General features: G+C 42.3%; 1 protein-coding gene across 1 annotated transcript; it reads right to left on the bottom strand.

Annotated features, from left to right (window-relative positions):
- Nucleotides 1-1942: 1942 nt before the first annotated feature.
- On the bottom strand, nt 1943-13329 carry dcps (decapping enzyme, scavenger). The gene is made up of 7 exons (XM_074674892.1): nt 13187-13329; nt 10421-10706; nt 8732-8882; nt 8508-8653; nt 8114-8227; nt 3792-3902; nt 1943-2368 (listed from the first exon to the last, which is right to left on the bottom strand). The coding sequence occupies exons 2-7, from the start codon at nt 10604-10606 to the stop codon at nt 2102-2104; spliced, it is 975 nt and encodes a 324-aa protein (XP_074530993.1). The 5' UTR covers nt 10607-10706; nt 13187-13329; the 3' UTR covers nt 1943-2101.
- Between the last annotated feature and the right edge of the window lie 1506 nt (nt 13330-14835).

Consider the following 14835-nt stretch of genomic DNA (forward strand, 5'->3'; position numbering starts at 1 on the left):
TACCCAGCAGGATGAGTCGTATCAGTATGATACTGTAATCCACTCCAGTAAACCTCCCGTATCCTCCGTCCCTACATGTCAGGTGATATCTTTAAACTGTCAGGTGATTTTGATGATAAGGGCTCAGATGGTTTCTATTCACAATCCAGAATCTCAAAATCCATGAACATTTCTGAAGGTCCACTCAAAAGGAAGAGGACACTGACTGCAGGTCGGGGGGGGGGGTCCGGTCAGCACAGTCATCTAATGGCCAGCCAACTGTTCGGGCTTTCTTTTGGCACTGTGGCAGTGGCGTGCGCAGACTTTTTGACGGGCAGGGGTGAAAAGAAAAAAAGGCACAAAGTGCGTTCTCACTCCTGAAAGAGGAACTCCATTCTGAATTTTTTTAAGGGAACATTTTCCTCCACCCAAGAGGGCAGTTCAGAGTCTTTTTCCAACCAGAACTCACACTTTGGTGTGTGTTTTGGCTCCTCCACCCTGTGTGGACAGATATTCTTTTTGTCTGGTGTGTATGACATGCTCAGGGTTTCCTTCATGCTGTGACCTCACGTGTAGTGTGTGTAACTCACAGTTACAGCATCAGAGAGGATCAGATCATCCTCCCTGCTCAGAGACACATCCATGTAATACTCAACCAAAAGAGCTGTGTCAGTGTGGGTTAATACAGAGCCTGGGAAAAGAGACCTGCCGAGACCACACTCAGCTGTCCAAGATCAGCTCTTCAGTTCCACTGATGAACTTGAACTCTTCAAATCAGACGGGTCAGTTCGCTGAAATCCAAAATAACCTTGCATGTGAGAGAAATGGCATGTTGATGAATCAAACATGCATATCTGACTGAGACGTTACGCTGGCTTTAACTGGGTACCTTTGGGTCAGGAACATAGAGCCATGCAGACCTTTCATTCTGAGGAGGGAACAGATTAAAGCTCCAACACATCACCCTCTCTTTGGCCCTATATGACTGAACATATCACATTTGATACATGAGTTTCAAAGACCTCTATCTCATCAACGTGGTAAGAGGTTTCCTTAAAACCCTGTTAAAAATGTGTTCTTCCCCCTTAAGGATTATCTCTATCTTCCACAGCACAACCAGCTGAAGTTGTACTTTAACTTTTTCAAAATGCCTGCTCTCCTGAAATCACCTGCAAACTTTTTTTCAGGGCAGTCATTGATAACCTTAGAGAAGGCGTGGTAAGAATAACATCCGGAGTGTTCCTCATTTTAACATGAGTATTTTCTGTATTTAAAGAACTCATATTTACTAAAAACTTCACTAAAAAAGTTTCCAAAATCTCACAATTTTCCAAATATGACATAAAATATATCATAAACAAATCGCTATAGAAAACTTTCTGTGGATTTTGTTAAAAGGGTTAATAAACATCTCTTTTTTTAATCTGTCTTTTTCATGTTTGATGGGTCAGGATTTAAAAACGCACTAATCTGAGTCAATGTATTAGCTTCACAGGGACATAAACCATTTCAACAGCCAGTCTTCAATCACACTGTCACTTAGAAAAGCTCCTTTATTTGCATCTATCATGCTTTGCATTGAATAGATTTTAAATTCAAGTCTCTTACTTTACATTTCACCCTCACTATTCAGTGCGCACACCTCACCTAGTGTTTGTGTTCTATTTTTGAACATTTTGTATTCTGATCACATAACCCTGTTCATACATGTCCAACGTCTGCTCTGTATGAACACCTGTTCACATGTTGTTGCCCCGCTGTCTCAGCCATGGAGTGAGTAAAAACCCTGCAGGTGTGTTTGAGCCTATCAAAGAAAGGAAGGATAAAAAGAGCACTGACACATGGAGCTCAGTCTCTCTGTCACACAGCTGAGGAACACAGAGATAAATAAAGAAGTATAACTATCAAGTTTAGTTAAAAAAAAGTTTATTCAGTCAGAGGAAAAAAATCAGCAGACTTATAAAAAATATTTTAAGTGGAACTTTACACCTTCAATGCTGTGACCTAATAGGAAAATGCCAAAGCAGCCTCAAACCCGTAAAAATCCCATGTAAGGCTGACCACAGAGTTCTTGGTAGCATAAAAAGCTCACTTCCTGTTTGAGCATCTGTGTGACAGCAGGTCATAACCTCCCTGAGTCTTTAAACCTCTGAAGGAGTCCATCTTCAGCCCTGAGGGGGAAGCACAGAGCCCGGGTCCTGTAGTACTGAGAGTCACTCTGCAGGTTCTGAATGACGTCTGACAGGAGGTGGGCTCGCTCCACACTGCAGCCTGGAGCCTCGTAGCCCAGCTTGGTAAAGTGAACGTGAAGGTGGTAGTACGACGGCTGGTAGTGCAGGTAGACTCTCAGCTGATTGCCTGGAATGCAGTACCGCTCCGTGATGGCCTCCTTTGTCACAACAAACAGGTGGGACATTATTCCTCTGTGACTGACATGACCTCACAACAGGACTACGGCTGCACCTAATGTAGATCTCATGACCTGTCCAAACACTCATTAACAGGAAACACTGACTCCTTCATATGGTTCCAATACAATAATCAAACTAAAAGTTAAACAATCAAACAGTCCAACATACAATAGATTAATCAATCAACCAACCAGGCCCACAAACAAACAATCAGTTAAAAACACAGTCAGTCAAACAATCAGTGAAAATAAATGATAGTCAAACTAGCAATCCTACCATCAAACAGTCAAACAAAAAATCCAACAGACAAACAAACAAACAATTAAAGGGCAACTCCAGTTTTTTGACACCTGGACCTTATTTATAGGTGTGTGCATGCTCATATACTCACTCAGACAAACATCGTGCAGTTCGGACTCCTTCAGAAGTTATTTAGATCCAACCGATTTTAGCCGCACTTCGCAGGGGCCACGGCAAGGGAGCTTCAGCGCGGGACATAATCCCTGCAAAATCGCTCATTCTGGCTATATTTTCTCATTCATCACTATCCATCATTATCACAAACACACTCCTCTTCTGTTGCCATAGGCGAACACTGTCCACAAGCGCACCACCAGTTCACATTGAGTGGTGGACGTGCTCCTGTTTGTTGTTCTCAAGCCAGCTCTTTGTCTCTCTGCCTCTGCATCCTTCTTTCATGGAGCTCCTCGTCTGTGTACTCAGGCTCAAACCGGTAAGGACAACCGTCAAACGTTTGTTTACCAGGTCAGCTCTGGGTCAGCTGACCCACCTGAAGACGGTAGACGAGCTGACTTAATGATAACACTGGCAATGGATGAAAAAATATAGCCGAAATGAGTGACTTTGCAGAGATTATGTCCCGCACTGAAGCTCCCTTGCCGTGGCCCCCGCTAAGTGCGGCTAAAATCGGTTGGATCTAAATAACTTCTGAAGGACTCCAAGCTGCACAATGTTTGTCTGAGTGAGTAAATGAGCATGCACACAAAAAATATATAATAAATAAGGTCCAGGTGTCAAAACCACGGAGTTGCCCTTTAAACTGTCTAAGCAAAAAAACGGTCAAACAATCAAACAGACAAACGAACAATCATACAATCACGCAAACAGTTGAACAAAGAATCAAACAGTCAGGGCAGTCATGAACTTAAAACAAAAAATCACAATGATTATGTTTTCTTAGGTCCAGGTTCACAGACAGTGTAGGCCCTAAATACAGTCACTGTGTACTGTACTAGCTTTAACTGCGTGACTAAACCACCTTCAGTGTGTATCAAACCATTTCTAGTGTGTACCAAGCCCACATCTTCTCTGACAGCCCTGATTCTTTCACTCTAAACCACAGTTCTGGAAGCTGCTCTATGGGTAATGGTGTCCCCTCACCTTTCCTTTCTGCAGGATGTTCTTCAGTAGCGGTAGATGCTCTGACTCCAGATCTCTGAGGCTCTTGATGTCTCTGCAGTGTGCTATGGCAATTAGGTATAGGTCATCCAACTGAAACATAAAGAGAGACTTCACATGTTCTGAAATATGACAGACACATAACAATGTGAGAGCAGCTCAAACAGCTCAGCTATCATACATGACGGCTCTCCTATTCAAAGTTAATCAACTAACTTAAGTTGACTTAATCAAAGCAACAATGGGATCAAGATTCAGTCTGACCACATCTCTGCATCTGAAGTGTAAAGACATGACCTGCTCCTGGTTTCCTGCAGCACTACCCTCCACCGTATGCACACACAGCAGTGACTGTAGACGCAGAATGAGTTTATAAACTCAACAGCTGGGTCCAGAGACTCACACACATGGGTCCACATGTCCACAGGGGTAATGGCCAGACTATGATTTGTTGATATTGAGAGCAGGAGTAAATGGGTCACTTAAGGACAGCCCACATTAACATTCAGTTGGAGAGAGAAAGCAGTATCCCACACAGACATTAATGCTTGAGAAGGTGTTTGACTTTTGCCCGGTTAAACACTGAGTTCATGTCTTTTACTGTTGTCTTCTCTGTATTAAAACTGACAACTGACACATTTAGCAGACACTTTTGTCAAAAGCAACATACAACACTGAGCAGTTGGGGGTTTGGTGCCTTGCTCAAGGGCATGAGCAAACTAACTGAATGTATGTGAGGTGAGGTACAGTGTGGAAAATAAGTATTGAACGCGCCACCTTTTTTCTCATTACATTTATTTCCAAAGCTGCATTTCAAACAATATTTCTACCAGACATTGGTATTAACTCAAATAATCCACACATGAAAAGAAATCACAACGTTCAGGTCTATAAATCGTGATTATGAGGAGTTAAGTACGATAACACAGGAAAAAAGTATTGAACACACTAACTGACACTCATCTTATACTTAGTGGAGAAGCCTTTGTTTGCAATGACAGCTTCAAGAAGCTTCTCGTATGTTTGAACTAATGGCCCACACTGCTCAGGTGTGATTTTGGCCCATTCCTCTGCACAGATTGTCTTTAAATCTGGAATATTCTTTGGTGCCCTCTGCTGAACCCTTTTCTTTTCTTCTTTCCACAAATGTTCAGTTGGATTGAAGTCAGGTGATAGACTAGGCCGTTCTAACAGATTGATTTTCTTTTTTTGAAACCATTTGAGAGTCAACTTTGCCGTGTGCTTTGGATGGTTGTCCTGGTGGAAGGTCCAGCCACGTCTCATCTTCATCATCCTGGTGGATGGCAGCAGATTCAGATCAAGAATTTTCCCATACATGGCTCCATTCATTGCTCCGTCAGTTATATGAAGTTTGCCAACACCATGAGATGAGAAACAACCCCATGCCATGATGCTTCCACCTCCAAACTTCACTGTTGGTGTAGTGTTTTTTTGGCTGATGTGCAGAGCCATTTCTCCTCCAAACATGGTCTGTAGTATGACAGCCCAAAAGTTCAGTTTTGGTCTCGTCTGACCAGACAACATTCTCCCAGTATTCTACAGGCTTGTTAAGATGCTGTTTAGCAAACTTTAAACCAGCTTCAACATGCCTTTTCTTGAGGAATCGAGTCTTGCGGGCTGAGCGTCCATAGAGACCATGGCGGTGGAGTGCATTGCCTATTGTTTTCTCTGTAACAATTGTACCTGCTGCCTCCAAGTCTTTCTAGAGCACTTTCAGGGTGATCCTTGGCTTGTTGAGTACTCTTCTGACTATCTTTCTGACTCTCTGGTCAGAAATCTTGGAAGGAGCTCCTGTGCGTGGCCTGTTGATGGTAAGGTGGTGCTTCTTCCACTTACGAATAGTGGCCCCAATGGTGCTGACTGGAATATTCAGGTGCTGTCTGTAACCAGTTCCATTGTGATGCTGAGCAACAATCAGGCTGTGAATGTCTTCAGAGAGCTCTTTGCCTTTACCCATCATGAGGTGTGTGGTATTTAACTGCTTGGTGAAAAAATGACATTTTTTATAGGACCATTAATTTGCTCTAGCCCAGCTGATGTTGGTTTGCACTAATTGGAAGTTCAAGTAATAATTACTGACAGATTTCAGGTGGTATGATGCATTTCCTTGCCAAAGTATACAGCCTGTCCATGGTGTGTTCAATACTTTCTCCTGTGTTATCACACTTAATTCCACATAATCATTATTTATGGACTTGAATGTCAGGATTTCTTTTTATGTGTGGATTATTTGAGTTAATACCAATGTCTGGTAGAAATATTGTTTGAAATGCAGCTTTAGAAATAAATGTAATGAGAAAAAAGTTGGCGTTAGCATACAAAGTTAGCATACATAGGGATGCAATCAGGCATGCAGAAAGAGAAACATGGGCTGTTTTCGAATTCGCATACTATACTAGCAGTGCCTACTGATTCGACCAAAATGCAGTATGCAGTATGCAGTATGCGAACAAATGTCAGAGTTGTAGTATGAGAAAAACACCCGGATGACGTACTGAATCGGGAAAAATCCACAGTATGCATCGGACCAGTCTGCTTTGCATACTGTTACCCACAATGCAACACGCCTGGTCCCATATCAGAAGTGAAAATGGCAGAGGGCGGAGCAACAACAACCAGAGTAGCAGAGGAATATAAATATGAGAGCCATTTCTTTTTTTATCTTTAAATCCTCATCATCTCCATCACTGAAAGTTAATATAAAATGCTCTCTTTGGCAATATATTTGCAGATAAGTTACTCGTGGTTCGTTTATTTTCTACATTTTCAATAAAGTTTTTTTGGGAAAAAAAGTCAGCCGTAGCCAACTTCCGTTTTCTTCGAACTGAAGACCAGCGTAGCATACTACAAAAATTAACCCAACTGAACAGTCATACTACATACTGCTTATGAAAGTAGTATGTAGTAGGCAGTGCCTACTACATACTACTTTAATAAGCAGTATGTAGTACGCGAATTCGAAAACAGCCATGGTCTACAACAGGGGTCACCAACCTTTTTAAGACCGAGAGGTACCTCGCGGGACATGAGTGGCATGAAGGGCTATATGTCTGATCTCAGTATTATTACTAGTATTTTATATTCTTGTTGCAAGGTGCCAACCAAGTGCCTGCCTGTTGCTGCCTGTCATTTTTTCGTCTCTTTTTCATCATCTTAGTATTTAGAGTGGATCATTTTGTTGCTGCTGTTAGCAGCCTGTAGCATATCAATGCTAACTGGTGCAAGGCCTGATGTTTCCCCACAAGGTTAGGAGAAGGAGGTGAGGACAACAAGCTGGTTCTGAGGTGAGAGCTAAGAAGTGACGACATCGACCTGTCCTTCCATCCATGGTTACTGGGAGCGTGAGGAAACATATTTGGAAAAAGTGTTGCAACTTCAACAAAGTCTCAAACAGCCATCACTACACGCATGGGCATGGATTACTTCAGGATGTGCACTGCACAGAGACCTTGGGCCATCATTGTGGACTCACTCTCTAAATCAGGGGTGGCCAACCAATCATAGACCAAGAGCCACAAAAATTACCATCGTACTACAAAGAGCTGCATCACACACATGGTCTTAGAAACGCACTTTCTCTCACACATAAATGAAATGACATAAAATGAAAATCAATACATTTCCAATTTCCAAAGTGAGATTTATTGTGTTTGTAAGTGTGTTTAAATTGGTACTTGGAGCTGTGTCAAAGACAAATGTCTGTTTTCACTTCAGAAGAGAGTTTCACCCATCTATCTATCTATTTACCTATCTATCTTTCTATCCATCTAGACAGCTATAAGCACATGAGCGATTGAGAGGAGCACATGTAAAGAAGAGAAACTGAAACTTAAGTGTCAATCTCATCACCCAAGTATTGATCAATACAGGTCCCAACATTGGCATCAGTATACCAATATTTTTGATTACTCATCACACCACTACTCAATATACAACAATATAACAATATATAAATACCTATATTTCTTTACATAAATTGATCAAAGAGCCACACCCCAAAAAGCAAAGAGCCACATGCAGCTAGCGAGCCGCAGGTCGGCCACTCCTGCTCTAAATGCACACAGAACTCAGAGGAGAGAGGATGGAGGTCATACAGGGATGCTGCTAGTACACATGAGATCTACAAGAGGTCACTGATCTGTTTATGCTGGACTAGAGTGAGACTAGATCTCAGCCTATAAAGGTGGGCATCTCTATCATCCAGGCCTCTGTATCAGAGTGTGTGAGCATGTTGCATGTTTGTGTGTGTGTGCATATAACCCATAACATCCACTGCCCCTCACCTGCTTCTGGTCCCATTTGAAGTCTGGAAGAAGGACAAAGCCAACCTTTGGGTCAGGATCTTCATAAACTATCCGCTCAGCCTCTGCCTTTTTCTCCAGGATGTTGTGAACCCACTTAATAATACAAACACACACACACACACAGGCACAGGCACAGGCACAGTCACACGCACACGCACACACGCAGGCACAGGCACATGCACACACACACACACACACACACACACACACACACACACACACACACACACACACACACACACACACACACACACACACTGTATTTCAGTATGAAGCTGTGGATTCTGTTTGGACCAAAGGTTTCCTGATTTCAGGTAAAACTCAAACCCTGAAGACAAACAGGTGAGTGGAGGAACAGGGGGATCAGACTTACCTGCACACTAAAATTGTGCTGCTGAAGGTAGGGCAGAGTGATGGACTGATAGTCCTCCCCGGTCTCCTCAACCAGGTAACTTTCCTGGCGCTGGTATTTCTTCACATGCTTCTCAGTAGCTGGACAGACCACTGTAGTCTTTATCTCTGCAAAGAGGACACATGTAGGTACCGAGCCTCCACTGCAGCAGCGTTACTGCGGGCTTCATCTTTGATTTGTCCTACCATTGAACAGAAGAGGAGCCTGAAGTCGATATGTGCTGTAGATGTCATTCTTCATCTCCAGCCTTAGTACAGATCCACTGAAGAGGTCAGGCAGAGAGTCCTCTGTGAAGGGAGTCTTCTCCAGGATGACCACGGCCTCTTCATCAGCGAGCTGTGGGGAAAGTTAAGTGTCTTTCTGTGGTGATCATAGAATTCAATCCACAGTCTATGACAGGGATGTAGTCATGATGAACTACAGAGCACCAAGCTCACAGACATGTAACAGGGCTCCAGAGTGTGACCAATTTGGTTGCATATGTGACAAAAAATTTTCAGAGTGCAACAAAAAATTTTGAGGTTGCACAGATGCACCTAACCCTGCTGGTCCTGTTCACTCACTGCTCTAAGTTTTGTGAGTGTTTAAAACTCCCAGCACACATAAGACACACAGTTATTGGTCAAAATTGATTCCACTCTTACAATGATCATTCACCAGTGTTTACAGACGTGTTATCATCTAACTCTAGGTTCTTATAAGCTGTAACGATGTAACGGGGCGGCTGTGGCTCAGTGGTAGAGTAGTCACCCCTTCATCAGAAGGTCGCAGGGTTCGATTCCAGCTCCTGCAGTCACTTGTCGAAGTGTCCTTGACACTTGAGCAAGACATTGAACCCCGAATTGCTCCCACTGTTGGTCAGTGGATGTGATGTGTGGTGTGAATGTGGTAGATAAAACTGATGGTTTCCAATAGGAAAAAAAACTCTACCATCAGGGTGTGGATGGGTAAATGAGACTAGCAGTGTAAAGCGCTTGAAGTGGTCTGAGAGACTAGAAAAGCGCTATATAAGTACTAGTCCATTTACCATTCCATTTAGATGTCACCACTCATCTCTATGGTTCATATCCACATATAAAGTCATCCGCATCAGCAGAGGATTTTTTTTTATTTTCCTTCATGTTTGGGTTTAAAATGTTTAATCTCAGCCCAGTGGAGCACTTTGAACACTTTAAACACAGATTTTCTTTTTCAATATAATTATACTTCAAAAAAGACAAAAAATTCTCTACACCTTATTCTTGTTTACAAGAAGGTCATGGAAAGCAATAAAAAGGGGACCTGATGGCATTTAAGGTGGCGCAATCAAATATTTGGGTGCACCTAAATTATGTGTTGATGCACCTAGAAAATAAAGTTAGGCTCACCTGTGCAACCGATGCAGAAAGTTAGTCTGAAGCCCTGTGTAATATATGGATATATATATTTGGAAGATATGTTTCAAAGTGTTAAGTTGACTGTAAGTTTGAAAATGATAACTACTTGGCTGCTCTAAGCTTAAAAAATGACTTGTAAGTGGCAACCACAGAGTAAAGCATATTTAATATACAGTCAATGTTTACTGTAAACTCTATGTTAAATATACAGTCAATGTTTACGATAGAGTCTGTGTTTAATATACAGTCTGAGTCAGGGGCTAGCTTATATAACTATAGCCTGTATGATGATATCCATAGACTCTATAATAACCATGAACTGCATTATGAATAACCATGGACTTTATCATAACCATAGACGGTATGAAAATAACCATAGGCTGTAAAATAACCATAGGCTGTAAAATAACCATAGGCTGTAAAATGACCATAGGCTGTAAAATAACCATAGGCCTGTATTTAAATAACCGTAGACTGTAGACACAGCTATTTTGTTACCTTCCCGTGGATGAAGATGTTTTTCTCCCGGGCGGAATCCCTCAGGACTCTGACTGTTTGAAACTCAGACAGAATGTGCTCAGGTCCATCTTCTTCTCGCCCTCCATCCTCTTCAGTTTTTGCTATTTTCACCCTGACAGGTAAACTTTCCGCCTCTGCTCCGTCAGCCTCTCGTTTGTCCGCCATGATGCCGTGAGCAGCTCCGCTCTCCCTCCCGCTGTGGTTCTTCTTCCTCTGATGACGCTGCGGGAGGCCGAGGCTGCATACTGAAGGTCAATACTGCCCCCTACGGACCGGGAGGAGAAAATCAGTTTCTGAACAACCTGTGACGAGCACATAAACCAGTTGGATTAAGAAATCTCATTAATTGCCTTTGCTCTATATTTTAAAACATAAATGGGCTTTGTGTACAGCCTGTTTCAGTAATGGAGTACTTTTTCAGACACCCCGTGCATCTGTGAAATATTACATGAAGAATCACTCTTAGCATGCTCATCAGGTGAATTGACCACTCTAAATTGCAACTGCCTCTTGCCCAATGACAGCTGGGATAGGCTCCAGCCACCCGCAACCCTGAACAGGATAGCGCTTAAGAAAATGAATGAAATAAATCACTCTTGGGCCTTAAGTGTGATTTCTTATATTACAGACAGGCTTTTTACTAAAAGATATTTTTTGTTGCTGTAAAAATCCAGAACATTTCAAGTTCTTCAGAGACTAAAATGTCCCAAACAAGGAACCTAACACAGGAAACACCTGAAGATTCAGACCCTCAGCCAGAAAGGGATCTAGAGGTTTCCTCAGGAAGAAATGACCTCATCCTGATCCACATGAGCAGGGAAACCCACCACATGACATCACAGGAGCTTCAGCAGTAGACGTCGCAAATGACCAACAGGCTATATCTCTGACATCTCCCCCTTTTATAAGAAAATACACACTGTTGGGTGCATGAAAGATAGTGTACTCATTTCTAATTATTAAACAGCAAAACAACTAAACTTTGCCATTTGTCCAACTTCAGTCATAGGTTACTGTGACTAAAGAGAAGAACAAACACTCACATAGACATAACAAGACAGAGTTAAATGTCACTTTCAGTCTCTAAATCTGACAGGCTGTTTGAACTCCCATCCTCTTGAAGTCACTCTCCGAGGGGTCACAGGCTGGACAGGTAGCTCCAAAGTGTGGCCTGGTTGTGGCTGGCTTGGTGATAGCACCTGAGGGGTAGCCTCCGCACGGCTCGGGAAGCGTATGAGCTGAATGTCTGCGGTTATTGAAGAATCTATATGCTTCTTTTTCTTCTACATCCTTCTGGGTGACAAGATCCTGGCTGACTGGGTGTGGCAGCAGGCCTTTTTGAGTACCTGGACAGTGGTGCGGATTTTTCCTCCAGTCATAAGCTGGACAGGGCTCTCTCCGGTTGCAGCAATTATTGTCGACCAACAACACATTATGGCTAGACAGGGGTCAGGCTATTTGAGGATGTGGTTTGCTGTTTGGACGGCTCTCTCAGCGGCCCTGTTTGCCTGAGGGTAGTGGGGACTGGATGTTGTGTGTGAGAAACCACACCTCTGTTTAAAGTCCCAGGACTCCCCTGACGAGAACTGCTTACCGTTGTCACTGACGAGTTCAGGTGGAATTCCCCATCTCACAAACATGTATTTCAGCTTGCCAATGACCAGGCGCTTGCAATAGAGGGGAGGAGAGCAAATTCAATGTCTCTGGAAAATGATTCCACTACAATGAGGTAACTCTTACCCTCCAGCTCGCACAGGTCAGCTGCAATCCTTTGCCAGGGGCCACTGGGCAGGGGAGTTGGTACAAGTAGTTTGCATCTCTGTGTAGGTTGGTAGGGCACTGGACCGTCTGACCCAGAAAGGTGAGCTCTGGCTGCATCGAATCCTTGCCAGGTTGAGAACTATGTTGAAGGTCACCCTTCTCTGTGGAGGGTGGTTACTTTTTACAGTTCAGCATCACTGAGAGTGGCTCTGCAGATTTATACAAGTTTGGGTGGTGTGATAGGCCTGTTAGCCACTGTGATGTTCACATATGGTTTTATCTGACCATTTGTGTCTGACTCACCATCCCCGTCTAGGGGATGCCTCGAAAGGCCGTCGGCCATTTTTTATCTGTTTGCCTCGAATGTGCTCAGCAGTGACATTAAAGTCCATCAGGTGCAAAGGAAGTCTCTGACAACTTAGTGGGGCTTTATCAAGGTCACATTTTTTAATAAGTGGCACCAAAGGTTTGTGTATGGTGGCCCTGAGAGCCCAAAGCGCTGCAACTTATGAAAACACGTGCAAAAAGACAAAACACAAGCAAATTAAGAAAAAATCTTCATCAATTTGACAACACGTGAGCAGCATTTAGAAAAACGCACTGCAAATATAAAGCACAACAAAAGTGTTTCCAGAGGACACCTAAAAGTGATTCACATGTCCAGACACGCTTCTTGTTGCTGAGGATTTTTCAGTCACAACTGAATGTTTGTCGTCAAATCATCCAAAACTGTGCTTTTGCTGTTGCTGTGTGGTTCATTCTAAAAGTTATATTGATGTTTTTAAAGTCAAGAAACTGAGATAACATCTTGGTATGTACATAGTCTAGAATGTAGGAGCCATGAGTACATTTATAGTTTGTTTTGGTATTTCTGGAATTTTGAGTAATTTTTTTGGTTTGTGAGGGGAGCACGTAAATTGGTGAATGGTGTATTGAGTGGGGGGCGGAGATATGAAGTGATTTTCTTTTTTTTTTTAAACTCACCTGTCATAGTTTGTGAGGTGTGGAAGGGAGAGAGGGATGAGCTGCGTCGTCGTATTTTTTGTTGACCGTTGTTTCCTTTAAATCACCGTTGAAATCAGGGGCGTCACTAGGATTTAGGGACCGGGGGGGGGTTCAGCCCCAGGAGATGCAAATGATCACATGTGTAACAAATAAAAAACAACACATAGAGTTAATAACTGCTCAACATAGAGACTAATGCCATGACTTTTGCAGACAACACAATAATAGTTTTGTATTTTGAAGTCAGATTGATAAAATTTTGGCACATAAGTAACTAGAAAAGATTTAGAAAAGAATCTAAGGTTCTTTTATTAGTCTAAAAAATCTCTTAAAGGTCTTGCTCCTTTATATTTATCACATTTGCTTTTATCATTTGAGCCAAGTAGGGCTCTCAGGTCATCAGGTAGTGGACTTTAATGGTACCTGAAGTTAGAACTAAAACACTTGGGGAAGCCTCTTTCTATTATTGTGTCCCCCATCTGTGGAACAGCCTACCTCAAGACCTGAGGGTAGCTCCTACTGTTCATATTTTTAAAAATTAACTCAAGACCTACCTTTTTAGTCTGGCTTTCAGCTGATTGTATTTAGTATAATTTGTTGTTATTATTTTATTTATTTAAATCCTCGTAACCTGTTTTATTTCTCCTTTTTAGACCAGATCTATCACTTCTAATATTATGACCTGCTCTGCTTTAGCTGTTTTTATTACCCATCGAGTTAGGCTATCTCATTTTTACCATAGCACTTATTCATAATTTATTTTATTTATTTCAGTGTCCTACAGACAAATTACTCTATCTTTAGACTCACCTTTCCAGTGGAGGTCTCTCCCCTCTCATTCCCTGTGCTTCTCTGCCCTCACTCCTTTAGATCAACAGGGGTGACGGAGTGATAATTGTGACTGTATTATTATTGTTATATTCATCACAATAATATGATGATAATAATAATCATAAACTACTGTTAGCGGGGGGCTAGAGTCAATTGTTAACTACCATCAGTGATAAATACTTACTTTTCGGAAAAACGTCCTGATATCCATTCTATATTGATGGCTTAAATAAAGACTTCTTGTGTCTTGCTTTACTCCTGAGTCCATGACAAGAAGATAGCCTCCATCCTTTTGACTTGTCTGTCCAGTAACAAGGAAGAAGAGACGGATAAAGCCTGCCCACCGCTCCTAGCTTAGCTCAAACGCTGGGAGTCAATATAAAAGTTTAGCCTGTCTCTGCCTCATCAGATAAACTCTTCAGCCCTCCAAACGGTCTTGAGTTCCCTCTATGAGGCGTTTTTACCTCATTAGTTAAGCTTACTTCTACTATCAAAGTGTTATCTCCTTCCACTACTTAAAAGAGGCTTTTTTCCGTAACTTTTGTTGTCCTAGTACCGGGAGTTTTTAGCGAGAGATGGGAAGTTCTTGAACGAGTCGACTCTTTTGAACAGCGCTTTTCAGTGAACAAAAATAACTGATTCGCTGCTCTGTCTCAGCCCTTTTGTTTGCAGGCCATTACTGAATATTAATTGCCTGCACGTTTCAGAACGAACAGCTCACTTACGCCTGTCAATCGGTTCTTACCGTTCATTTGAAAAAGCTATACAAAAGACTCGCCCGTTCGCGATTTAACATC

The sequence above is a fragment of the Halichoeres trimaculatus genome, unplaced genomic scaffold (genome assembly GCF_033239565.1).
Source record: "Halichoeres trimaculatus isolate MK-OKI-2021-1 unplaced genomic scaffold, fHalTri1.1 fHalTri1_scaffold_7, whole genome shotgun sequence".
Taxonomy (NCBI): Eukaryota; Metazoa; Chordata; class Actinopteri; order Labriformes; family Labridae; genus Halichoeres; species Halichoeres trimaculatus.

What these genes read in the sequence shown, in the direction of transcription:
- dcps (XM_074674892.1), bottom strand. Translation starts at nt 10,606, where the DNA reads ATGGCGGACAAACGAGAGGCTGACGGAGCAGAGGCGGAAAGTTTACCT. An exon ending in GGCTCCTCTTCTGTTCAATG is followed by an intron (nt 8,654 to 8,731) that starts GTAGGACAAATC and finishes TCCTCTTTGCAG; the next exon opens with AGATAAAGACTACAGTGGTC. An exon ending in AGCACAATTTTAGTGTGCAG is followed by an intron (nt 8,228 to 8,507) that starts GTAAGTCTGATC and finishes TGTATTATTAAG; the next exon opens with TGGGTTCACAACATCCTGGA.